The sequence below is a fragment of the Molothrus aeneus genome, chromosome 8 (assembly GCF_037042795.1).
Source record: "Molothrus aeneus isolate 106 chromosome 8, BPBGC_Maene_1.0, whole genome shotgun sequence".
NCBI lineage: Eukaryota > Metazoa > Chordata > Aves > Passeriformes > Icteridae > Molothrus > Molothrus aeneus.
Window position 1 is genome coordinate 8,298,245 of NC_089653.1, and position 26,212 is coordinate 8,324,456.

At 43.2% G+C, this 26,212-nt stretch overlaps 1 protein-coding gene across 2 annotated transcripts in view; it reads right to left on the reverse strand.

Moving 5' to 3' along the window:
* GBF1 (golgi brefeldin A resistant guanine nucleotide exchange factor 1) overlaps positions 1 to 26,212 on the reverse strand; it is a 98,488-nt gene that overhangs the window by 1,732 nt on the left and 70,544 nt on the right. For both annotated transcript variants that reach the window (XM_066554650.1, XM_066554651.1), the window contains 30 exons: positions 24,793 to 25,022; positions 24,113 to 24,281; positions 23,725 to 23,936; positions 22,990 to 23,088; positions 22,401 to 22,595; positions 21,896 to 22,082; positions 21,275 to 21,412; positions 20,647 to 20,735; positions 17,513 to 17,715; positions 16,976 to 17,099; positions 16,554 to 16,679; positions 15,880 to 15,962; positions 13,402 to 13,638; positions 12,396 to 12,489; positions 9,651 to 9,827; positions 9,115 to 9,179; positions 8,890 to 9,013; positions 8,239 to 8,310; positions 7,274 to 7,368; positions 6,676 to 6,829; positions 6,233 to 6,455; positions 4,811 to 4,974; positions 4,252 to 4,498; positions 3,669 to 3,868; positions 2,588 to 2,738; positions 2,109 to 2,239; positions 1,657 to 1,758; positions 980 to 1,093; positions 567 to 744; positions 230 to 367 (listed from right to left, as the gene is read on the reverse strand). In XM_066554650.1, the coding sequence (XP_066410747.1) occupies positions 230 to 367; positions 567 to 744; positions 980 to 1,093; positions 1,657 to 1,758; positions 2,109 to 2,239; positions 2,588 to 2,738; positions 3,669 to 3,868; positions 4,252 to 4,498; positions 4,811 to 4,974; positions 6,233 to 6,455; positions 6,676 to 6,829; positions 7,274 to 7,368; positions 8,239 to 8,310; positions 8,890 to 9,013; positions 9,115 to 9,179; positions 9,651 to 9,827; positions 12,396 to 12,489; positions 13,402 to 13,638; positions 15,880 to 15,962; positions 16,554 to 16,679; positions 16,976 to 17,099; positions 17,513 to 17,715; positions 20,647 to 20,735; positions 21,275 to 21,412; positions 21,896 to 22,082; positions 22,401 to 22,595; positions 22,990 to 23,088; positions 23,725 to 23,936; positions 24,113 to 24,281; positions 24,793 to 25,022 (4,521 nt within the window). The remainder of the gene's footprint in view (positions 1 to 229; positions 368 to 566; positions 745 to 979; positions 1,094 to 1,656; positions 1,759 to 2,108; positions 2,240 to 2,587; positions 2,739 to 3,668; positions 3,869 to 4,251; positions 4,499 to 4,810; positions 4,975 to 6,232; positions 6,456 to 6,675; positions 6,830 to 7,273; positions 7,369 to 8,238; positions 8,311 to 8,889; positions 9,014 to 9,114; positions 9,180 to 9,650; positions 9,828 to 12,395; positions 12,490 to 13,401; positions 13,639 to 15,879; positions 15,963 to 16,553; positions 16,680 to 16,975; positions 17,100 to 17,512; positions 17,716 to 20,646; positions 20,736 to 21,274; positions 21,413 to 21,895; positions 22,083 to 22,400; positions 22,596 to 22,989; positions 23,089 to 23,724; positions 23,937 to 24,112; positions 24,282 to 24,792; positions 25,023 to 26,212) is intronic.

The window sequence follows — 26,212 nt, forward strand, 5'->3', positions numbered from 1 at the left end:
CTCGGGGGCCTTTTCAGACTTGCCCCTTCATAAAAGGCCCTGAAGAGCAGGGGTCAATCATAGGCATTCTGCCCACCCCAACAGCCTCAGCAACAACTTATCCAGACGGAAGGACAACATTTCACAACACTATAGGCCTGGTCACCAGACATCATGCTAAAGCAAGGAAAAGCAGATCTATGTCACCATGCTGGGAAAGTTATTCCAGAAAAAAGAAAACAGGACTCACCACTGACACCCAGTTCACATGGCTTCTCCAAAGGAGCCACATGGGTGGATGGTCTCACATCCCCTACAGGAGAAGGGGGCACTGCAGACACTATTGTTTTCTGATGCTGCTGCTCCACTGGTATGTTGGGGACAGGGTCTAGGAAGACAAAACATGCAGTGAGACCACACACCAGTTTACTCACTCCTTTCACCATCCCTCAATTTGCCCTTGTGCCAAGTTCCCACAGCCTCCTACAACTCATTTCATCAGCATCCAGGCACTCTGGCAGCTGGGTACTGGACAAGGTGCAAGTAGTGCTCCAAAACCTGTGTTAAGGTTTCCCAGCCTCTGGTACCTTGGATGACTGTCTGTTTGAAGAGCTCATCCCGCAGCCGAGGTAAGAAACAGTCAATGCGCTCCCAGGTGATCTCCCAGAGATCTGAGTATCCTGTCCGTGAGTCGGCACTGTGGAATATTCCAGCCGTATCCATTACGAGCAGCATATTCTTCAGAGACTCTGGAATGGCCTCCAGCTATAATCAGAGACAGGACAAAGAATGGACAGGTAGCAATGAACCAAAGCTCAAAACAGCCAATGGGCTGCCTTGGAAACTGTGGCCAGGGCAAGAAACCATGGAACAAAATGGTTTGGAAAGGAATAAAAAGTTTAAAAAACCCCAAAACCCACACCAAATTGAAACACTTTCCAAGTTTAGAAGGTTAAAATGTGATAAATGGTTGTCCAAAGGACTGCATCCAGAACCTTACCAGTAAGTCACTGGAGCCAGCATGCATGTATTTGTCCATAAAATCCAGGATTGTGAGCCACAGGGCAGCAAAGGTGGTCAGTGAGAGCAGTGGGGAGAGATGCTGTAGGAATACCTGGGAAAAAACACAACTACTGTCAACAAGCAGTATAGGGGCTGCCGCTCACTGACAAGCCAGTCTCACAAATCTGGATTCCCCCTCCTTGTGGCAGGCTGGGAACATGCACAGGACTGCCCTGAGGATGCCATAGGCCTCCACTCTTCTGAGCTGTGTATGTGAAGGAGTGGATCTTGTCTCCTTTGTGGAAGGCCACTGCAGTCTGCATCACCCTGTCTTCTAGCCCTTCCAGACCTCTGCCTCAGGTCACAACTATGTGATGTGCATAGTTTGTGATGTGCATCATTTCACCTCAAGAACAGACTGTCTTCAACTAATGTTGAGTGAAATCCTTCTCTCTATCATAAAGTCACAAACCTCTTCCTGACAACTTTTCCAAGGACTAGAATCATGGAGACAGTTCTGGAAAGAAGGCATGTCCCAGCAGCTGAAGCTGGTGGAGAAGCCCAGCACTGAATAGTAAAACTAGCAACCCTGAGAAGTGAACACAGCAAACAGTTTTGTTTTCTTGAGGAACACAGTTTCCCCTAAGCTTCCCTAGGCAGCAGAGGTGTGCTCACCTTAGAGAGTAGTGTTGAGGCTCTCATCCTAGTTTCTTCCATCCCACCAACATCAGCTGGGCTGATGTTCTCAAGTAGCTTGGTTAGCAGAGGAAACAGCACCTGTTGGATCCAACACATGTATATTTCAGAGCTGAAAAATGATCGATGAAATTTTAACAGACAGCTTTACAGAAAGGCACTGGCTCTAGACTGGTGGCTTCTAGGCAGAGGACATGACGGTGGCAATGAGATGTGTGTGAACGGATTCACTTCAATACTCCAAAAGGCCCCGTCAGAAGCCTAAGCAGAGAGGAACTTTTCACAGGACCAGAACAGGAAGCATCTTGTCTGTTGCAGTGAACAAGCTTCTCAAGAAGACAGTGCTGAAGTAGGACAATTCTCCTGCACAGAGCTTTACTCCTCATGACAACGCTGCCCTGCTCACATGCCCATGCCAGGCAGGTGGTTACCTTGTTGAAGCAGGACTCCCATTCCAGAGCATCCAGGGCCTGCAGGTCATGTACCAGGAGGGCCCGCTGCAAGTAAGTGAGTGCTTGCATTCGGATCTGGCGTCGGGCATCACAGCACAGCCAGGCAATACCTGCAAGAGAGGGATTCAGGGCAAAGCCCACAGGGAGAGTGTCACATCCCTACTTCCTCAGTCTAGAGTAAAACGTCTAGTGAAGATCAAAAACTCTCTGTGGAATAAAAAGGATCATACTTGTTCCAGGCCACAGACTGACAATCTACTACCAGATGCAGAAACATGCTGGCAGCTAAATCATCCTAAAGATGTTTCTCCAAATCTGATCCAAGTTCTTTTTCAATTAAAACAGACCCTAAAAACAACCTATGCCTGCTTTCTGCAGTTAGTTCTTGGCTCCTCAACTTTCCTGCCATTACTTTGGAAGAGTGTCTGCTCACTCTCATCACCAGGGGATGGCTTTACCCTGTAGCAAAGGACACCAGCAGTTGGACCACAGTGTTCGGGAATCCGCTGTGATTTTCCTGGCTGCTGTCTCCAGGTGTCGCTGCTCCTCTGCCCAGGAGCTATAGATGCCAGCAGCTCGTGTGTGCAACGTGTGCATGAGGTCCAGGAGCTGCAAGTACACAGCACAGTAAGAAACACACAGGACTTTAAATTTTCAAGCAACTCTGATCTCTGCTGTTCTCCAAACAAGGCTAAAAGGCTCAAGCTACTAGAGCATGCTTTATGTATATACACAACCACACACAGTTTTAGAGATGGTGTCAGGCCCTGCTGTCTGTGTCCTCTCTACATGGTCAAGTGCCAGGTATCTTCAACAAGATTTATGTCAGTTCAGCAGCCACATCAATCCCATCTTTGAGGAACACCATTCAGTCCTGTCTAAAGGAAGAATGGGCTCTTTCCTGGCACAGAGCATTGACTTTCCCAGGCAGAGGGATAAACCCATTGATTCACCTGTGCAGTCTACAAGAACTCTGCAACTTTTTTCCTTAAAAAAAGGTATGTGAAGCACATGCAAAGTTCCCTTGCCTGTATGGGCATATGACAGCACTTTAGTCAGTTTACTACTGAACTGAGACCCAACATCCTGGCAGTCAGCAGGCCTATGCCTTCACACCTTTGAAGTACCAGCTGGGGAGAAATGACTCCCTTAGCCCAGTCCTCTGTGCTTGAAATTCCAGAGCCTCAGCCCCTTTCTTCAAGCTCAGATGCCCTGTCAGACTCCTTGCTAATCCTACAGGAACCTCATGTCTCCAAATGACCTTAATCCATCTTACCTACTACAGTGACTCACAGCTTCAGACCTCCTCCTTGCTTTTCAGAGGACCTCTCTCTCCACTGCTAGTCTGCTTTTGCCAGTACAAATTGCAGCCTTCCTCTTTCACTGAAGAACCACATATTGCCCCCATAGACACTCTCTGCCATCCAGTGCCCAGTTATCCAGGATGCAGCCTTCCCTTTCCCCACAAAGAATTCCAGTGATTACCTAGCCAGGCCCTAAGAATGGGAAAGGAGAGGAGGAAATCCTTGCTATACTTACGTCCTGACTAACCTGTAAAGACACAGTGTGGTAGCTGGCAGGGATGCTCTCGTCCTCGTCCTCATCACTGTGTGTGTGCGCCTGGTGCTGGCTCAAGACCCGGGATCGCCGTGTGGAGCTGTCTTTGGGCTTTTTTTTTAACCGACTGGATTTACTGTCATACCTGTGGCTCTTCCCCCTCTTTTCCTGGGACTTGTAGCCTAGAGCATAAAAGGCAACAACATTCCGTATACAACAGTCCACTACAAAATGTTCTGCTTTTCAACACACAGGGCAGCCACCTTTTGATATCCCCAGCAAAGGGTCCTGTCCTCTGAGATGACCACTACCTGCTTGAAGTGCCCCATAGGAACAACTTCCTGCAAGAGCTGATACTGCTGTCTCCACATCAACTCCAGACCTCCCCTCCATCCCAGGGAGGGGGATAAGAATAAAGTCCCTGCTGCTAGGAGACAGCACACTTTTCTCCTGGTAGACCATTTTCTTTGGGTTGGGGACTCATTTCATGACAGTATACTTCACACTGCTTGCCAACTGGCCACCCCAAGCTGAATCCTGGTTGACAAGTGAAGGGCCATCTTACCCCCATTCAGGCTGGCCTCCACGAAGATACGTATTGTTTTGACACAGAGTTCAAAGTTCTCAGGTGTAACATGGGCAGCATCTCGCACGATGAAGGACAGGGACTCCACACATTTCATGAGAGACTTTGTGTCATGTGGGCCCAAATCCAGCCCCACCGTCAAGCTGTACTGGTTGACGAGAGGTGATGGACCCAGCCTGCTGAGCCCAGCAGTGGATCTGGAGTTGTCGATGTCATCTTTCCCCACCTACAGGTCACAGCAAGCAGGTAAGCAGGAGAGGGTAGCATAACGAGAAGCATCTCATGCTCACACTGAAAGGGCCTTTCTTCAGAAAGGCCCCCAGGTAATGTTTCTGTATGGTCCATTCCCCTTTCTTCCTCATTTGCCTCAAAGCTTTCTCTTTTCCATCTGTGTCTCTCCCTATCCTGCCTTTACATTATAAGCTCATCTTAACTCTCTTTTCTACAGTCTTATTCTTTCTCTCACTACCACACCCTCTGCTCACAACCACGGTAGAAGTAGTCCTCTTTGGTCACCAGAAGCCCACTGGCTACTCACCACTAGCCAGCCACTGTTCATGACGTCCACATCCGTGACGGAGCGATGCATCTTGCCTGGCTTCCCGTGGTCTGTGTACACCTCGGAGTCAGAGGTGTAGCCACGGTCCAGGCTCGTGTCACTTGGGTGATAGGAGGAGGACACCTCGCTGTCTGATTGAGCACCTTTAAGACAAAAGACATGGGGTTTAGATCAAAGCCAAATCAAGAACTTGCAAGAGTAGCTGTGGATAAGGGAGTAGCAATCCAGATCAGCATCGACCAGAAACCACAAGTGGTTATTAGTATGTTCTACACCCGTCAGATCTACCTGCCCTGACATTTAGGATAACCTTAAATTTCACACGTCTCAAGAGAGAAGTCCTTGCAAGGGACAAATTTAAGTTACTGATATGTTATTTAGAAGTAAAAACTTGTTCTCTCCATTGCTCAACACCATCTAGAAACTCATCAGCAGATAGACAGACTTTCTGTGAACAGAGGGCACCAAACATTTTCAGGAGGTAGAGAATTAATGTTTTGACTTGTGCCAAGTCAAGCAGTTTGCTCTATCAAAGACAGAAGCGGTAAAAAAAAGAAAAAAAAAAAGGAAAAAATAAAGGAGAGAGAAGAGGAGACAGCTCTGCATTAATCCAGGGAGCAAAGTCCATAAGTATTTTTAAAAATCATACTTCTCCCATCTGTCTAGCACAAAGCATCAGGACCTATTAAAGAAGTTCTAGAAAAGCAAAGAGAAAAAAAAAAAAAATAAAAAAAACTTCTAGAAAATTCCTTTATTGCTCTTTGCTTTAGAAGTCTGAAGACATCACCTTTAAATATCCTGACAGCTGGCTAAAGCAAAACGGAACAATTTGCTGAAAAGACCTCCTTTCTAACACAGTCAAGAGAACTGAGAAATACTGCATTGGTCTTGTGGGAATGGTTCTGGCGACTATTAATGCAAATGGATCTGGAAATACAATTTTAAAGAGCAACTCGTTTTATGAGAACCTTAAAAAATGGACAGAAAAGAGTCGGTCCCACAAAAGAAGCAAATATGACAGGAACAGCAGCTGGGTTTACATTACATGCCCAGATAAGAGATTACGGTACCCAAGGCACCAAACCACAACCAGCAGAAAATGCTCCTTAGGTAGAGCAAAGACCTCCTACAGCTGCCAGAACTGATATCAGTTTTCCTCCCACCACCCCCCAGGGACTAGCACCTGGATTGCTGCTCACTGAGTAGGAGGAGATGGCAGAATAGGGACAGGAACAGACCATGAGGAGTGAACAGCAGGTGCTGGTCTTTAATCTTGCTAATGTAGTTTAATATCAGCTTTGTTTTCTTGCAGTCCCCTTTGCTAATTGAAAAGCTTGAGGAAGCAGCTGCTTATCTGGCAGGCAGGCATCAGATTTCCTAGCAAAAGCTGGCCTGTCTTACCTGTGTCATTATCTGCCCTTGCTGTAACCTGCAGGGCTGCGGGTGGCTTCACCCCCGACCCGATGCACTCCAGGAGGGTGAAGAGCGTGTACCAGTCATCCCCAGAGTGAATGTTGGCAGCATTGGTCTTCAGGAGTTCATGGAGGCCATAGGCAACCTCATGGCTAACTCTGGACAGCACATTTGGCTTCATCATTAGTAAGATACGTAATGAGAGGAGAACCTGGCCACAGAAGGAGACAAGAATAACAGACCCTATTACTTACACTCCATTCTCTAACAATGTACTCCTTCATCTATTAGAGCTAGTTACAATTGCTGTTTGTTGTTACCTGCACCACGAACAGGTTAAATATGGGTCCATCCAACAGCAACTGGTTTCCTGTGTCACAGGGTACAAAACCCCACAAAACCCCAGTAACTGCCTTTCAAAAATCCCTTACCTGTGCACTGATCTCATCTCGACGGAGCAGTCGAATGGCCAGCCTCAGCAGCCCCACCACTGCCCTCTCCACCAAGAAGCAGAACTCCATTGCATGGATACAGAGGTGATAAAGGTGGTCTCGGACAGTTTGCCAGACACAGGTCACACGGTCCCTAGCCACAACAAGGAGGAGGGAAAGGGTAGAATGAAAGGACATGAGACAAGCAGGATCCAGCAACCCCTCCCACAACTCCAGACAATCCACCATTTCTTAACTTCAACAAAAATTCCAGGTGAGAGGTACAAGAACAGACACATTGAAACAACAAAATGATCAAACTTCTTACTCATTACTTGCAAAGCAATCAGGTGGGAGAATTCTCCCTCTGGAGTTTAGTTTATATTCTCCAAATTTCAGGATATCAAGCACTAATTCATGAGCTAATAGCCTTTCTATTTGCACATGCTACAGTGGAATTGTTAAGTCCTGAAATTACAGCCACATGCTGCTTCAGCTGGTGAATCACATACATAAGGAATTCATTCCCTGGACCCAGGCAGCAGCTGCAGTAAAGCAGGGACATTACAGTGAATGTGCATTTATTTCAAGGTCATACCTATTCTCTAGAACAATCCGCAGAAGCATCTCCAAGCAGAAGGCTGCATCTTCTTCATCATATGTCTCCTCATCAGGAGTCACAGAGATCAGAGCCTGGAATAGCCATGGTATTTTTATGAATCACAAGCTCCCAAAAATGGGGAACCAACAGAATGCTTTGAGTCTGGCCAAAACTGTACTCCACTGCCTAGTGAGGTCACGCATAGTCAAAGGCAATGGATAAAGGTCAAGTTAAATTGATCGGAAAAATTAATTTTTTTTCTGATGCAAAATGCAATATGAACTTGAAAGATGTTAAACTCTGACAAAGTGTCTCAGATGAAGAGGAACTGATATCCAGCAGTTTCTTGCTAATAAATATGTGAAGTACAGAAAAAGCAGTACCTGAGAATGACTACAAATACTGGAGTTATGTTCTCAAGCCATCGGCTTGTATATGAAGGGAGAATTCCTGACAATCAGAGTAGGAGCACAGTGTTCCCCCAGAACTGAGATGACACTCCCCCAGGGAGATTGATCTTCTGTAGCCCAAAGGCTAATGTGTCCAGCCTTATTATATCTCCCACAGCAGGCAGGTACCATACTACTTAGGGACACACTGTCAAATATTTCTGTAGAGCTCTTGCCTCTAGAGTGGCCTTTTCGAATTCTCTCATTAGGTACACAGCACATTTGAAAATCTTTAAGCTTTGGCACAGAACTACAAATACTTGCCAAGAGTTCTCAAGGCTCTTAGAATGCATTCCACAATTTAATGTTTTCTTCTACTGCCAGAGCAATTTGTGTCTGCCAGGACAGAAGCAACTTTTAACAGGTGAACTAAAAGCTAGGTTCACATCCCAAATAGTTCCAAGACCTCCTCTGAGGACAGAGGAGTTAAGTGAGTACACAGCACATATCCACTATTATGCATAGCACATTTGTTCCACTGCCACCCAGTCCCTTGCCCAATATCTCTCTCACCTTCATGAGCTCCTGGAGGGATTCAAGTTGGAGAAATTTGCTTTCTGTGATCAACTTCTCAGGATCACATTGCTGCAAAATACAGAAAAGACAACTGTGCATCTGGGGGTTGTGGAAGGCATACAAACAGATCTTCCAGAAACACATCATGTTCACAGGAAAGACACAGATTGTTGTTATTATCTGGAGGAAAACTCCTTCCAACTAGTTTGCTCTTTAACATCAGTTACTTTTAACAGACCTCATCTGTGCTAGACAGATTTTATCAGATGACTCCTCTGGCCACACAGTGGTCAAACCCCAGGTTCAGATTTTGTCGGCACCATATACCTTTACACTGTCTTGGAAAAGATTAGTTGTTTGAGAATTCATTAACTTCTCTTTAAATATAGGACTGTGATGCCCAGGGTTAGATCCCAGCCTGAGGAATCATTCCTGTTTTGATGTGTTAGTACCTTTGTGCACAGCAGCACAAAAGACCATTTAGCTGTCAATCCAGATATGCTCTTTTGTAGATTCTTTCAGTTTTTAAGTCTCCTGTTACCTGCAATACTGCCAAGCAGCATACATATTTATACTTCTGTTGCCTGTTACCCACATAGTACTGTCACCAAGAAAAAAAACCAGATTCTTCTACAGCCTATAGGTTACCTTTATGCATTCCAAAGCTGCTCGCTTTGCCTCCTGTGTTTCCGTAGATGGCCCTCTCATACCAGATTGCTCTGTCCCACTGAGGGTGAGCCAGCTAACAAAACTCAGTACTGTTGATTCACCACTGCAATTCAGAAGACACCAGCATCAGTAAGTAAACAAGAAATCATATTATTTTCCAACCTTGGTACAAAAAAGACTGCCTGGGACATCTATGCCACTCACCGGTTGGATGGTGTCTCCTCACGCTGAAGATAGATTTTGCCATTAGGATCCACAAAGTCTTCAACCTGGAACATAGACCAGGACATGCATATGACCTCCCCAACCCCATTATATTTCTCTTAGTGATGAAACACAATACCAAACAGCCCATACAAGTGCAGTCAAACCCAGCTCTTCACCACACTATCCTGTCAGTAAAGTGCCACTCGCATCTGGTAACACCAATGCAGGGCTCTAGCACTTCATGCCTATATGCATGTCCCTCTTCTGCACAACATTCAAAATCTGTTCAAGTAAAATAAATGCTGGCATTCCTCAAATCTAACAAGAAATAAAATGAGAAAAAAAGAAACAAGCTACAAAAGAAGCTGCACACAACTTGAACACTAAACCCTTCACAGGCTTCCAAGTTCTGTACATTACCAAAAGCTAGGCCTTTGCAAGAGAGCTCTCTTACTTTTGGAACTGGCTCTATGAAAAGCCAGCTTCCCACTCTCCTAGCTCTTCAGTTATCCAGCCAGCCAGCTAATTATTACCTCCACCATGGCCTTGGGCAGCAGCTCTGCTCGGAAAAGCTGTAGCATGGCCTCCATGATGTTCTTCCAGCCCTCTCGCAGAATGTCACCATGGCGATGGGCCAAGTGAAACACTGTCTTTGCTGCAATATGGGCCTTGGGATTACTTCCAAAAACAGTGGGCAGGTTCTCAATAGACTGCAGGAAAGAAGAGGCGGTGGCAATCAGTCAGAAAGAGATGTTTTCTTTTCAACAGAAATTAGGGCAGATGCTTCAGAACTGGTTATGGGAAAGATAACAATTCTCTGTATGATGCTTGGATAACTCCTCAGCTCACATTCGCTTTGCACATAAACAAGGACAAGGTAGCTTACCAGATACAATATAAATCACCGAACAACCTAGTTATAAACTCCCCAAGAATGACAACTCAGAACATTTTGAAAGTGCTTGCTGAAAACCCACTAATTCATCCTGCTACAGGAACTCAGCTCGAGATCAAAGTCTTCTACAAAAAGTACCACATCTCCTCTGGAAGCAGCAATTACTCTGCTGTGCTGTTAGAGAAGAAAACTGTGGCCAAAACCATTACTGACTTGCAAAATTACTCCTACCACTACCTAACAGCAAGATTCAAAGTAATTCAATCCTAACGGGGAGTCTCTGCCAATGATTGCTGTATCTCAAATCCCCATAACTTGTTCAATGCACACACAGCTTTTCAAAATACAGAAAGCCTGCTAAGTCATTGAAACCAACCATACACTGCCAGAGCAAAGAATAAACCAGCTACCATGTCAGCTAATACCAAACAGTGTAACATGCTCCATGATTCTGCAGTTACTTAAAATCATTGCAATCTTCCTTTTGAGAAAAGATGGGCTTTACCATTCTCTTGTTTACGTGGACAAAATCCATACTTATCTCCTCACCAAGAATGGAAGAGAAGACAAGGGACTGAAGGAGTCAGTGTATCCTATCTCAGATTTGAAGTTCAGAAAAACTCTCTTGCTTCAGCCAAACTGATGGAAAAACTGGTATCAAAATGTGTCTTTGATTTAGAAGCAAACTCCATTAGATGTGCCAATCTGAAATCTGGCAGAAATGTAACAACCAATTTGGGTTTTTTCCATCGTTGCTATGGGGAAACTACATGAATACATGCATCTCTGCGGTGTCAGGGTGCAAACAGCAATATGCCTGATTTTGCTCTCTGGCAAGAAACCACATCACTGAAAACCACACACACAGGTTTTGCTACTATTTACATACTGAGTCAGTATGAGTCTTAATTATGGATCAGGAAGTGGGGCACTCATTCTTCCTAATCACTTAAAGACCTTCCATGTTCCTTTCCATTTCCTTTCTTTCAATCAAAGTGGCCATGCATAGCAACCGCAGTGCATGGAGAGGATGCCTGCTTTGACTCTTCAGTCCTCTGAAGATGGCTCTTCCTTCTCTCCTTCCTCCAGACTCTTAAATATTTGTTCAGTTATCCTACTGTCTCCAAGCCTTACAGGAATTTAGGACAGCAGAAAGTAGTCTATGTAATTAGAATCTGGCCAAAGATAAGAACTCAGCCTTCTTCAAATCCAGAAGTTCCTGATTCTATGTCATCATCAAAAGACATGCTTACTTGATTAACTCAGACCTCAGACTGCTCAAGATTCCAGTCTCTCAACTAGATGGGATACAGCTGGCAATAGCTGGTGCATCTGAGGGCTTGGCCTAGTCTAGTTGCTTCTGCTGTGTAAATCTGTTTCATGGCAGACATTCTTCTGCTTGGGTTACCTATTGGTAGTCTCAAGGTCTGGTGTGCCTGAGGATGATCAAATACTGCATCTTTACTATTGTGAGCTGTGCAGAAAGAGGGAATCTAAAGCAAACCCTCTGCTTGGGATTTCTTTGTCTTTTAAAAAATTCACCTGTCTTGGCCTTTTTACTCCAATGTTTTCAGTCTTGAATTATCTCGTTTCCTTTTCCTATATGTGTGGCAATTCTGTTCTGCTCACTGTGGGTCTTGCACTGATTCTTGAGAGCAATACTGTGAGATCCTTTGGGAGTTCTGACCCTTTACAGGAATTGCTGTCAACTACTCCTTAGCAGACAGCATGGTCTGCCCCACACTGTCTATTAAACACTGGGGAAAAACAGGTGGATATTGTAACACACAAATAAATGAGAGCAATAAAGCTTACACTAACCACAGCACCTTGAATTTATTCTCATGGTACACCCCAAAGGAAGAGTCTTCAGGGCTTGCCAAATGTGGGGTTAACAGCTGATCTGATTACCACAGTTCACACCCCAACTAACAATTGAAAGCATTTGTCTTCTAACTCCTTTATGCTTATGCTGTGCATCTACATAGCTCCTACACTTTGGAAGTACATCTCACAAAACAGTCCCCCCCGGCACTGCATAAACCCTGTCATTGAAAAGTCAATATCTGAAATGTATGAACTTGCCTGGGATCACAGGTAGACCTAAGTCTCTTCAGGTCAAATAGGTGAATAAAACATCAAGGCATTCTGCTCTGCACAAACTGATACTTGTGAGTAAAAGAAAATTTGCATATTTGAACCTGGCCTATGGAAGTCCCACTTCACTACACATTTCCCATTACTTCCTCCAGAAAACTCTGGGCAGGGGCTGATAGATACCTACAGATACAATAATTAAAATAAGCAAATATTGCTGCTTAACAGAGGAAGAGAGCTCCAGTGCAGTAGTAGTCATGCTTTTTTCTCCTCTTTGCCAACTTACCTCACTGCTGAGAGCTGTAAACTTGCAGAGAGAAATTATGAGATTGTCAAACACATCACTAAGGCCATAATGAGCAGAAATCATTGCACATTTCCTGGGGAAAAAAGAAAACAGAAAATAATGTACTAAGTCAGCACAGACAAGTCTGTCTACAGGACAGCAAATCTGAGACCCTCTCTGTTGACATTTTAGACCTTCCTCTCCACCCATTCATAATGAATGCTTATGTATAGAAGTCCACTATTATTGCTTAAATAAGCTCAATCCTTTTCCATAGATACTGATACTTGTCTATGCTGATGCAAGAATCAATTTAAAGTGAGTCTAAACAGACAGCCCACTTGCACCTGAGCATTATATCCAACCTCCTGTCCTAACATAAGAGAGTTGCTGAGATTGGTGGTTGTGTTGAAGTCCAGTTTCCAAGATATCATGGCTACAGCAGTGTATTGACAAAGCATTACAACTATGCTTAAAGCATCCTTTGGTCTGATCTAAGCATGACCAACGATCATTCCAATATAGTTGCTCACAGATCACAAGTTTTTGAGTACTGGTCATCTTGGAAGGAAAAAAGAATTCCCACATCCCATTCAGCCACAGCTATGGGATCATACAGTAGAAAGGTTTTGTTCCTACACGGAGATTTTGTCAGCATCACTGTGCCAGTTGAGTGACTTCTCCCCCTCACTTCTAAACAGCCTAGCTGTGTCAGTAGGTCCTTTAAATGTAACCAGGTTGGAGTTTAAAAAGATGTACCCCTGGGCACTTTAATTTATTATAACACAGCAGTCAAGCTAAACACTGACTGGCAAGTCAGAGAGGCCAAAATGTGATGAACTGACACAAATGACAGAACACTAGACGATCACAGGTCATAAAAAAGTGCTTTTCAATTGCTAGAAAAAGCAACATTTGATTTTCACTGTGATGTCTCTCCAGCAGATAAACAGGAGCCAATGGTCCCACTTTTACTCTTTTGGGTCTTTATGAAGGTAAGAGTCACCTGAAACCAGAGATAGCCTTCTGGATTATTGTTTCCTCTAAGCTCTTGTCAAAAACATAAGAAAGTGCTGCAATGGTGGGCCCCCATGTCATGGTGAACAGGTCATGGTCATAGCTTCCAGGAGGCACGTGGAGAAATATTCCCTCGTCAGTGGCACCACGATGCAGCAGGACATTCCAGATATAGTTTTCCTTCACCAGACCCGTTTGCTCTTCTGGCATCACTATCTCATCATTCCTACAAGGGAGGAAAGCAGAAAGATTGAATTTTTCATTCTGAGCCAAACCTAACATTTACACAGTGTCTTTCATTACGTAGTCCCAGGGCTAAGCAATACCTATTCTGGAATGATTTTGCCAGCTCCTGAAATACTCTGTTTTCCTAGGCCTCCCTGCTTTGCCTGCCCTTCCTAGATATCCTGAATATAAAGTCTAGTGGGTCTCAGAATCACACAGCAGCAACTGTGCAAGGTCAGTATTGAAGAAGCAGGTACCTACTGCTACAAGTGCAAAACACACCACATACTGCCATTAAATGATGGGAAATTCAGGACAGCACAGTGGCAAAGCTTCAACCTCCATCCAACTCTCACTCTGTTAGAGTGCTCTCTTTGTATCATTATTCCCAGTTAAAATGAAATAGTTACATTGCTGCAGTCACCAGTAGACAAGAGTATCTTTGCATAAGAATAATGGAAATATTCATATTTTGCCAAAATGAAATATTAGAAAGGAAAGTAGTATAAAATTAAAAATTAAACAAGAAATCAAAAGTAAGATGGGGGATTTATAACCAGGATACCACAGCTCCTTACTCTAACTAGGATGAAGCTATACAGTAATAAAACAAATATGATTAATGCCAAATACTGTTTGCAATCCTAGACTAAAAAACCTAAAGCAGAAATACATATTCTCTAGACTTGGTTATCAATGCACAAGAGAAAATCCACTGCAAATGACCAACTAAGTGAACAAGAGTCTCAAAGCCACTAAGAATAGCAGATTACAGCCAATCTGAAGAGTTCTTTCTGCAACAACCAAAAAATAACATACTTCAATTGCCAAAGAGGCAATTTTCATGTGCTAACAACAACTATAAAACTGCTCCTGATTTATGCATGAGAAATAAGCTCTTCTCAGCTTCAGGTGCTGGCATATTTTGACAAGAGCTGTTATTACTGAGATAATATAGGGAAGTAAGTTTGCAGTAAACAGTGCATTATTTCTAAAATTTCATATATGATTGAAATTACCAGAAACAAGTGAATGAGTTTACTTGGAAAGTTTCAGGAAATGAAAATGTGGTCAAAACTGAAATGGTAAGACCCTAAAGAGATCGCACACTACTTCATACAGATGGCAGTGTTATTTTTTTCCCCTAATAATACAAATAAATATTCCTCAGTCTCAACTATGACACTGAGGCCATCTGAGATGGAGCAATACTAAAATGATACATCAATTATTCCAATCATAGAACATACTGGAAAAGCTGAAATATATGGTGAAGGGGGTATAAAGGGAAACAGACTGGGATAGAGGCACTGGGTAACAAACGTGTATATGCTCAGTGTACTATTCAAAACATTAAGAACATCCTCAGGAGAGAGAGGCCAATCAAAATTAGAGCTCTGTTTGAAAGGTAGAGCTATGTCTTGAAGAATTTCCAGATATTCAGTAGAGGCATCACCCCACCTTCCTGGAGAAGGCTCAAAAGGGAGGGTCAGCCCAGGCACACTGCCCTGCTTCCAGCACCAGCTACTGCCTGCTCCTGCAGATGGAAATCAGCTGAGACTCAATCACATCCTGTCTCCTCAAAGATGTAATCCTCTCAGCTTCAAATTAGCTGGGCCTGGATTTATCAGTTTACTGATTTTTGAGCTATTATTAAAGCTTCCCAGCCAAAGCCAGCTTGTGTACTAAAGGGCCTCAGCCACCAGGAACTCTCTTCAAATACTGCTCTGTGTGCCAAGAGCTTCAGGGGTAGCAGAAGAGGCTGGTGCAGAGAGCAGCCTCATATGAAGACCTCAAAAGCAGAATATGTTAAACAGAGACATGGACACATTGTGTCAGGGCACAAGTGCTGCCCTGGGGATGAGATTATCTCTTGAACCACATAAAAAAGTTCTAAAAACCTCTAAAGGTCTGATCTAGAGAACAGAGCTTTCTTATATAAAGCATTTCACATGTGCTGGTCTTGCTCAGCCATTATTTCCCATATTCATAGAAGTAACATATTTTTTAAATTTATTTTAAGATCTGGATTAAACTACCATGGCAAAAATCCAAGATACAAATCCATGTGTAATTGCTGTGACAAGCTTGTTTACCACAACCCCACAAAGAGCTGGAATTTGGTCTGAGCCAAACAGGCACATGACTGGTGAGTCTCTCTCCATACTCTCCAGGTATCTCACTGCCCCAACAACTCTGCTTTGCTCTCTGAATACATGGAGATGGGCAGGTTGAGTCTTACTTGATGGCATGATACATGTCTTCCAGGATGTCCTGTTCAAAGTCTTTGCCTCCATTCACACCTTTCAGGTTCTTCCGAAACTCCTGAAAAAAGTTACACCAGTATTAATTCCTGGTATCTTCAACTTTAACTGTTTGGCTAGGATCAGTACTCCACTTGTTTTTCACTGGGCCAGGAGATTTTCCTGCATTCTTCAACATGCAGACTCAAAATTCAAAGGTCAATTGCTATTCTTAGTGGGAGTAGTGTGCAGCATCTCCTGTCTATGCTCACAAGGAAAGAACAGAGACACAACACGTGCTTAGCTGAGGCTGGGCATCAGAATGGCAGGCCTGTACCACTGCACTGGCGCTCACATGACTTGAGCTCCGTAGAAGCCCACAGCAGTAGAACAATATTCTCTATGTTGCTACGTCTGAGGATACAGATTGCTCACAGAAACACAAGCCTCTTGAAGAATTTGCTAAGTTTTCTGGGAAGCTCCTATTTCTTCAGGCTCTCTCTTGCCTACAGCTGCTCTCTTATATTTTACTCAGCTGTAGCGCTGCACTCCAGCTTACTGTGTACATGAGTGAAGGAGGCCAAAGAAAAGAGACAATGCCACTGAGATAAAAAGAGGTACTACACTGTTTTCAAAACCAGAGAAGACAGATGCCTGCACTGGCAACACCCACCTCCAGAGTCATTGGGACATTCTGCTTGCGGACATTGTGGTTGTGCTGATCAGTGTTCAGCATAATAACTGCATAGGCCAGGGCAAAGCAGGCATCACTGTTAGCAAACGGAGACCCGTTTGATTTCTGAAAGGTAAATATATGCACAAATGAATCCTACAGGAACAGTGATAGCAGTGACTAAAACAGCCATTTTCCTAACCACAGTACTGAATCATCTCTGGGACAAACAAAAATCCCAGGTTCTGGCTCCAGCTTCTAAAAAGCAGCCCAGGAATCTATTTACCCCTGCCAGCTCCTACGAAACAACAGCTGCTGCTTGCAGAGCAGTTATATAGGCCATTTGATCTGACATGTCCACCATGGCAAGCAGATGGACAAGAAAGCTCAAAACTGTGTTCCTTCTGCCACCAAGTACACACCCTCCAATGTTCTGTGAAGGCTTCTAACAGTCTCTGAATTACAGGTGCCTCTCCTGGTAATCTAAAGGCCTCTAGATAAAGTCGTAAAGCTTCATCCAGCCTTAAACCTTGGAAGCTGAAAGTCCTGCAAAAACAATGAAATGCAATGAGAAGCTGAAAAAGGATAGGAAAGGTAAGATAAACTTAATAACTACAATCTTGTTTGCTTAGACAGTAGAGAGGAGGGTGAGGAGAGAAGAAAAGAAATATACCATGAACAGCCAAAAACAATAAAGGAGAGTCAACAATCTTACAAGTGATTATGCAATTGTCTCTCCAGTCTTCACAGAAACTGGCCCAGCTGAAAGGCACTTGAATATCATACATATTTAAGGTGTTAACATATGCAAGAGACACACAGAATTAAGGGATGGCAGTACAGAGAGAAGCAAGTGATAGAAGTCCAATGCCTCCAGGAACTACTATTCTACTGCTTTTTTTATTATTAAACTGTTAACTTTCACTTTCCTGACTGAAGAGATTCAGAAGCACACTCACCCCACAAAGCTTTCCAGCAAGTCTATGTTCTTACGGTCACTCACAAATTCCCCAATCATCTTCTTGTCCAGGCGAGGATTTTCCCGTAACCACCTGGCCACTTCATTGTTGTCAATGGGGGTGGCAAGAAGGTTTTTCTCCTGCAGAAACTGTATCCCTTTCTTTGGTTTTTGGTTAAACTGCTCTGTGCCGGTTATCAGGAGCTGCAGGAGACATTCTGATAATTACAGCTTGAAGTGCATTTCTTATTTTAGATCGTTCTTGGCATTTGAACCAAAAACAAAACAGAAGAAAAATCAGCCTTAGCATGATCAAGTTTACTGTACTGTGTAATCCAGGAAAAAGGCTAAAGAAGGACAGAAAACCTGCATTCATCACAAGGTTTTACCATCAAATAGTACTGGACAGAGTAAGCATGAGCTGCCATCTCCGAAAAGCTTTAACGTCTAACCAAGCAATAAGCTCTGCTGCTTCAAATGCCTCACCTGCTCTCATTTGTAAACACAGCAGATAAACCCCAGACACGTGGCAAGATCAGCCCTACCCAGTTACAACAGCAGCACTGCTCTATTGTCCTCTCCTGTCCCTTTGGCTCCAGGTTCTCATAACTACCTCACCACTAGGAGTCAGGCAGCAAGAATCCTCAGCACTTATTCAACATGTGGCAGAGATGGTCCCAGGAACATCTGGTATTCCAACCTGACAAGGTTATTTGTGGGTGGGAAGAGCAGATACATATTTGGTTCTGAAAGGAAGTCACCTAATCTGCCCTCCTAGGAAACTAGATTGTACCATAGTCACAATGTAATAAAACAACTAAGAAAGGGTTAACTGAATGTTCTTGGTGCTGTTCAGAAAAACCAAAAGCACAAACAATGGTATGAACTTTACTAAGGAACCAGAATAAATGTCAGTTCCCTGTTAGCTCCTATCATGATCAGACTGCTAGCAATGACCTAGTGAACTAAATTCGTGACCATCATGATTACTACCTCCCCTGGGTTTCTCAGTACCTCAGAAGCCACCAGCCCTCTGGTCTCTGCTTCCCCTGCCTGTGTGAGCATCCTCAAAAATGCAATGAAACACAGACTCTGAAATAGCATGGAATGCACAAAGACCCAGTGAGGCCATAATGAAAGAATAACCATGCACTGCCCTGGTCTAACAGGCCTGAAGGGACTGTATAACACTGGCAGCATTTCTATTCAGCTGTAAATCCTGAAACCCAAGACCAGGGTTATTCTATGGACTGGTTGAGTCCAGAGACTTCTTAAAACCACTTGAAAGGAGAACAGACTGCTGGCAATTTGCAGTGCATTTACAATCATGTCACTCTTGTGTTTCTGAGCTTCTGGTCATCACCTTTGGAAACATCAAAGAAAGCTTTCTGTTTGATGCACAATTTAATTTCTGCTTTTATTTAGCTTTTTTCTTCCAACTGTGGTAATGTTTAGTACTTCAGAGGTTAAAGGAGGTAGAACATGCTGGTGCAAGGTCAGCATCAATATCACTAAAGCTGAGTGTTTGGTGTGCCCTGTGTATGTGCTTAGGATGAAACCACTAGGAGATTTACAGTCAGAGAACAATTTTCCCTAGGCAAACTTGGAGATTTATGAACATCTTCCTGCCCCCTACTCTTGATTTCTTCTAAACTTGTTTTCCAGCAGAGCAAAGCCAGAGTATTACCAAAGGTTTTCAGTTAGAACAGAGGAAGCACTATGCAAGCTCCCTTCTCAACAATGGACTTTCACAGAGTCCATCAAGCGAAGTTGCTATGAAAGCAAGATTTAAGGCAAAATTCAGTGCTTCCTTTGAATACTGCGCTGATAATCACTTCCCTCCACTGTCCCTGTGGCTGGGGAAACCAGTTACCATTACCCCACTGCAGCATTGTGCTGCAAGTAAAGAAAAATATTTCCAAGTACTGCAGTAAACTTGCTAGAGAGAAACCAATGCTTTAAATTACACTCAGATCCAGATACTGCCAGAGTGGATCACAAAGCACAGATTAGTATGACAGCAGAAGAAAGGGATGTATTGTATTTTCTTCTATTTCTGATTAAGTTAAACAAATATGACCACCAATCCCTTATAAAAATCTAAAATAAAACCACCTATGCTGGAGAGAGAAGCCAGAAGCCTTTTAGTCAGATACAAATAAAAAAACCTCTCTCTTTTACCACCAGTGAATACTTCAAAGACATTAATTTCTTTTCTACTATATCATCTCCTTACCCACAACTAGTACGGCCACTCAGGTTTCATCCAGAACATGCATTATTTTCATACTGAAATTTAGTAAACTCTCACACCTGAAATGAACCTACTTCATGCATAAGTTGTGCAAAGAGAACAAAATATTCAAGAACATATATGAATAAAAAAAAACCTCAAGAAATGCACCACAAAAAAACCTGAACAGTCCCATGTAACCCCTGGGGACTTAAGATATATTCATCCAGTGTCTCTGGAGGTGAAAGAGCAGGCCAGTACCAGGTATTTGACACAGGACAGCAGATAAATACAAAGCCATTAGCATGGAGTACCTTTATCAACACTAGGCCTAGACTGGACCCACTAAGGGAATGGAAAAGTTGTATAAAGTTTAGACTATAACTTGGATTAATGAGTTTCAAGGAAACAGACTATGAAAACAAAGAATGACTTTACCACAATCAAAACAATCTTTTTGGTCATCCTTCTGACAAAGCAAACATAGGAATTACCAAATCAGAACAGCAGACCAGTTAATTTTTACTACAGGCCTCTTGGCACGCTCCCAATTTACATCTTTGATAAGAGTAGTGAAGCTGCCCTTTTTGATCAAAGTACCTGATTATCTCCATATAATAAAAACTATATCCAGAGGCTTTCCCACCCAGAAATCAGACGGACCTAGCTTACAAACTGTGCCACAAAATTTCCCAACAACTCCTGCAACCTTCAGCACAACTAAACCAGAACAGGTAATAATCATTGCTGTCTCTACAGTGTGCTGGATTTTCAGTGGCTGACTCTTTAATTCTGATCAGCAGAACTCAACATTTCTGAGGTATGACCAGTCACGCAAAGTTCACGTGGGATGGGAAATCAGAACACTCAAAGATCCACCTGTAGTCTATTTCAAACCATACCTTCTTTTTGTTCTTAATCTGCATAAGTTCCTGAGGACTTGGAAGGATACAAGAAAATCGAGTAGGTTTCCTGGGGATACTCTTCTCAGCTAGAATGACAAAGCATCAATACAGTCAAATCTATCCCCAGAGTAGCACCCAGGCATGAGAGTGTCCCATAATAACTTTCAGTCAGGGAGCCTTTGCTGCAATATGCTGTCCTGCAAATGGCAGTCACACTTCAATTTAATTACTACATTCTTCCCACCCACATTTTCTTCAGCATAATTGCATAGTAGCTTCTTGCCCCAGACAATTTCACACAGCCACGAGATTTAATTTTCTAGCTATTTTGGCTAACTACATTCCTGAATCCCTGGAGAGCCCCTATCTTCCTTCAAAACTCTGAGCACTGCTATGAATTCACACCCTTTTGACCCAAAGTGACCCATCAGATCTAACGCCTCCCAGAAGACATGCAACACCTAGCTGGCATAAACAGCACACATATAATAAACATACATTCACCATATACCTCCTTCCAAGTCTGAGCACAATAGCTACAATGGTCCACACTAGAGCAGGACCTGTCAGCAAATGTCAGGACCATTCTAGGATACAGACCCCCAGGGTACTGCCAAGGCTTTACCTGCTTCACTTCCTCCTTCCAGCTCCATGCAGCTCTCCTTCATCTGGTCAGCCATAAGGCACCCACTGGTGGGAGGACATGCCCCAGCTGCCTCTGAGACTGCACTGGAAGATTTTCCCTCACTGAATACCCTCTCATCTGTAGAAGTTAAAACAAACAAATAAGCAAGCAAACAAACAAAACCCACAAAAAAATCCCGAACCAAACATCCACACAGAAACAAACCCATAAGCCAAGGAAAAAAGCTATCAACAGAGAAATAATGAGCTGATCACTCTGAACTGAACATGTGCTTATTCAAAGGAAGGAACCTTCTAGTAACCATGACTTTGCAGTATCCTCAGTATTTTGTGTACATGAATTCCAATCCATGCCCTCATTCTGGTGTGATTGCCAGTCTTGACATGGCCTTTATATAAAGTTTTGTGAAAGACAAATTTTAATATCTGCAAATTTTACAAATAGCAAGGTTATTAACATTGGTGTGTAGTTATAAAATGTGTGACAGGAAGACTGAAAACATGCATTTAAGGAGTTTACTATGTCAGCAACCAAAATGAGATCTCCAAGTTTAGCACAAGACTAAGCTTAATATTAAAATATCAAAGAAAGGGTTCTTACTGTTACTTGTTTCTTTGGTGCTGTTGATGGTTTCTGGGCTGGGTTTGACAACTTCCTTCTCTTGTTGATGTATGTTACTCAGCACTTTGGCCTGGCAATGTGCCTCAGTGCTATCTATCACTGTCAGCAATGCTTCCAGAGACAGCAGATGGACAGTATACAGCTGTCCAGAAACTGGAAAGGCATTCTGGGAAATAACATGTAAGTATTAGTCAACTTTCACGTCTCTCTCACCATAACAGGGCAAGTAAGTTTTCCCCCACAACTTGGGGAAGGTAAAAAACTAGAACAGAACACTCTAAGCTGTCTAGCTTGTATTTAATAGCTTATTTGCTCCGATATTATTAAAGCATCATGACTACTCTTTTTCTCTTTTGATCCCCAATGTTCAGTGCCCTTCCTCATCTCTCCAGCGCACTCCCCCTGGACCCTTTGAGCGCTCCCACTGTTCAGTTGTGCCCTGAGTCACCGGCTGCCCCTCCCTGCCCCTGCCCGGGTTCAGCACCTTGGAGAGCAGCTTGGTGAGCTCCTCGAACAGGTTGGCACAGTAGTAGTCGCAGTCATAGTTAATGTACAGCTCAGTCACAAAGCTGGGAATCCTCCAGAGCTGAACAATGGCGTCCAAAGCCATCTCCTTCATTTCATAGGGCATCTTTGGGTTTTCCACAGCGATTATTTCCATCAGCTTCTTGATATACATCTGGCAGAAACACAGGGCAGCTCAGTTTAAGGAAAGAAAAAAAAGCAGGACAGTGAATAGCTTTGAGGACTGCAGAGGGAGATTTAAGCTTCACCTTCCCCCATAACATTCCATCTTTAATGATGGCTCATTCTGAAGGAGGCTGTAAAAAGGTTTCAAGTTCTACTGGATCTACAGTTCTAAAAAACCAGTCTGAAGGCAGGCAGCACAGTACACCAGTCTCCAAGAGATTTGATTTTCCAACAGAAAAAGGCCTACACAGCCTACCCATAACACTGAGTCATTTATACAAACATAATTTGACACTTAGACTCTATTTTACTGTTCAGATGTATGCATTTAACTGAAGGCCAGCAAACTATTATGAGGCACCCAGTGATATCAAAAAACTCACCTCCAGCTGGAATTTCAGATGCTCTCTCATGCTCTCAAAGAGAAGAAAGCACACCCTGAGGGAGGCTGCATACAGATTGAGCCGTTCAACACTCAGTAGCTGAACAAGAATTACAAAGGCAAGTCATTATGTGCTATAGGTAGCAGTACTAGGGCAGTGCAGGCATCACTTTCAACCAGCAAAGCTTCACACATTGCCCCCATATCAATGACATTTTAAAAAACAATCCCTTGTTCAACCTCCTGGTCCCCCTTTTTCTAGTGAGGATGAATATACTTAATTCTCATCTGTGTGTGGTAACATTTTACCTACTACAACTTGGCTCTTTTGTCAAGTCCAGAGACTCTTAGTGGTGAAGGAACTTGGGAGAAGACCTGCCTCTGAGATTAATAGCTTGGTATCCCCCAAAAGTTCTGCCTACTACTAAGCTGATAACTTGCATCCATAATTGCCACAAAACTAGTTATGTCAAAACACAGTGTTATCCCACAGTAACAGTTCATTCAAATCACACTCATCCTTCTTGGCCCTGGTCTGCAGAAAAAGAAAACAGCACGACAACCTCTCTGGCTTTGCAACCATGTGGTGCAATTCAGAACTCTCATTGCAGTGCAGGAGAGAGCTTGTTTGCAGACCTGCCAAAGCTCATCACACTAAATTTCAATACACTCTCTGATGGACATTCCTATCTGACTCCCCAGTGCCATGTTCCATGCGAGCACAAGCCAGACTCACTTGAAACAGGTGCCGGCACAGCTCCTCCTTCACAAGCCCCAGCAGGGACTGGCAGTTTGCGATGGGTGCAGACTCCAGGGCCACGGTCAGCAGCTGCAGCCCCATGTGGATCATCACCTCGGAGTTGTGGCGGTCATGGGGGTTGGTGAGTGAGATGAGGAAGCGGAACAGTTCTCTGATACATGGCAACCCATATGGGACCAGAGCTGCTCCTGAAGAAAAAGGAGAGATTAGCAATCTAAATTTGCTTTTTGCGGTGCCTAGCAAGTGTTAAAAATTTAATTGTTACAGACCCACTAAGGAACAGGAGCTTATCAGCCTCTTAGCAGGAAGTGAAATAGAACAGTGGAAATGAAGCAGGGCTTCAGCAGCACTGCCCGCCTCTCACCTTCTTTTTGGGAAGACTGAGTAAAACGCACTCCCCGGGGATTTACATAGTCCATGTCGTGAACTGAGGCAGAGTCAGAATGTTCTGCTACAGATGTGCACTCCTCTAGGACCTCAGGGATAGACTCGACAGAAGCTGACTGGACCTTCTCCTCCCTCAGACTTTCGTTCTTCATTGAAATGCCATTTGAGAACGAAAGAAGCAAAAGAAGAGTTAAGCACTAGACAAGTGAAAAAAAGGTCTCATTTATTTGCAGGTAATCTGTAACTATTAAAACAACACAGGCCACTAATGGAAGAGTTCCATAAAAACAAAATTTAAGAGAAAAGAGAGCCTCTACCTAAGCTGCAATCCTCTTTATCCTTCCACTTACATCAAGTTCTTATCTGCTTTATATAACTCTGGGTTGTGAGACTAAGGACTTTACCTCAAAAATACTCCCATAACCTATCAGTTCTTACTCCCTCTGAGGTAAAAAATTTTGCTCATTTTTTTAAAATGCTACACAACTTCAGCACACTACTTTTGTTTAAGCCTTCCTAGCATTTTTACCATTCAAAATCTCTGCAGCTCTGAAAGGTCCTCTGTGGCTCTATGATCCTTTCAATAGCATTACTGTTGTGGGGAGAAGTGATCATGCTGGTAGTTGGAACTTTTCTTTGCAAATTATATTCATGTACCTGGAGTTCAGGCTGATTTTGATTTTCAGTGACTTTGGCCTCATTTGAAGGTGTTCCTGCATTAAGTCCCAAAGAAGCAACTTGGTCCAAATCTGTCAGGTCTTCCTTGGATGTTGTCTGTGAGGACAACTCTAATCCACTGTCTGTAACAGGGCTGACCGCTGATGAAACGTTTTCTGAGCTCCCAGAAGAGCTGGGAGAAGGCCCATCTATGAAAGCAACTCCGCTTGCTGATGAGAAACAGAAGCAAAATGATTCGTATTGCTCTGTCCCTCAACACAAATTCATACATTAAACATAGCAACAACAAATTCTCTCATTGCTACTTCATAAATTCAACAAATACAATACTACAAATAATCTCAGCAGCACACTAATGTGAGAACATAGATAAACTAAGACATCTCTTGCTAGGTATTAATGAATTAGATAGATGAACATTGGAGATACTAGCAGTTCTCCAAATTTAACACAATAGTTCAGGTCTAACTGACTCAGCAAATTAGCTAACATATACTTAGATAAAGGGTGCAGAGCATTTACATAAGAAGGAATCTGAAAAGTCTAAAAGGTATACTTTACTCTTTAATACAATGATGCAATCACTTTAAATACTTGCATCAAGAATCAATCATTCCTTCAGAGCAAGAATTTTGACTTGATTCTAAAGCAGGACCGATATCTTTAATTCTTTCTAAACAAATGAAGTTGCATTACAATTCAAATGGATCTGAAATACGAGCAGTGAAGAATTTCTACCAAATTCTGTCTCTAAATATGAGACAGTGCTCCAAGAATCTAAGTATTCCTTATGGAATCACAGAATCAATTAGGTTAGAAAAGACCTCTGAGATCATCGAGTCCAACCTATGACCCACCACCACCACCATGTCAGCTAAACCATGGCACATGTTTAGTGCCACATCCAGTCTTTCCATAAACTTCTCCAGGTGACTGCATCACCTCCCTGGGCAATCCATTTCAATGTTTAATCACCCCTTCTATGAAGAAATTCTTCCTTATGTCCAAGCTAAGCCTCCCCTGGAGCAGCTTAGGACGATGCCCCCTTGTGCTGTCACTAGTTGCCCTTGGCTCTCCTCTTGTCAGTGTTCCTGTTCTCAGTCTCTTCTATCTGCTGCATCCTTCAACTCCTCTGCACCACATGGCTGTCCTTAATCTCAGCCACTTCTCCAGGTGTCCATTTTGTTTTGTCCAAACTACCCCTATGAGGCATGCTGAAGGCACAGAAATGCTGTTAAGCTACATGCAGGGCCATGCCTTTCTCATCAATATATATTCCATTTCCTGAAAACTCTTTCTCCTGGACCTGAAAAGCTATGATATGTTTTATTGCTACAGTAACTGAGAACTATTATGAAAAGAATTAATGCAAAATAATATATTAGGAGAAATTAAATAA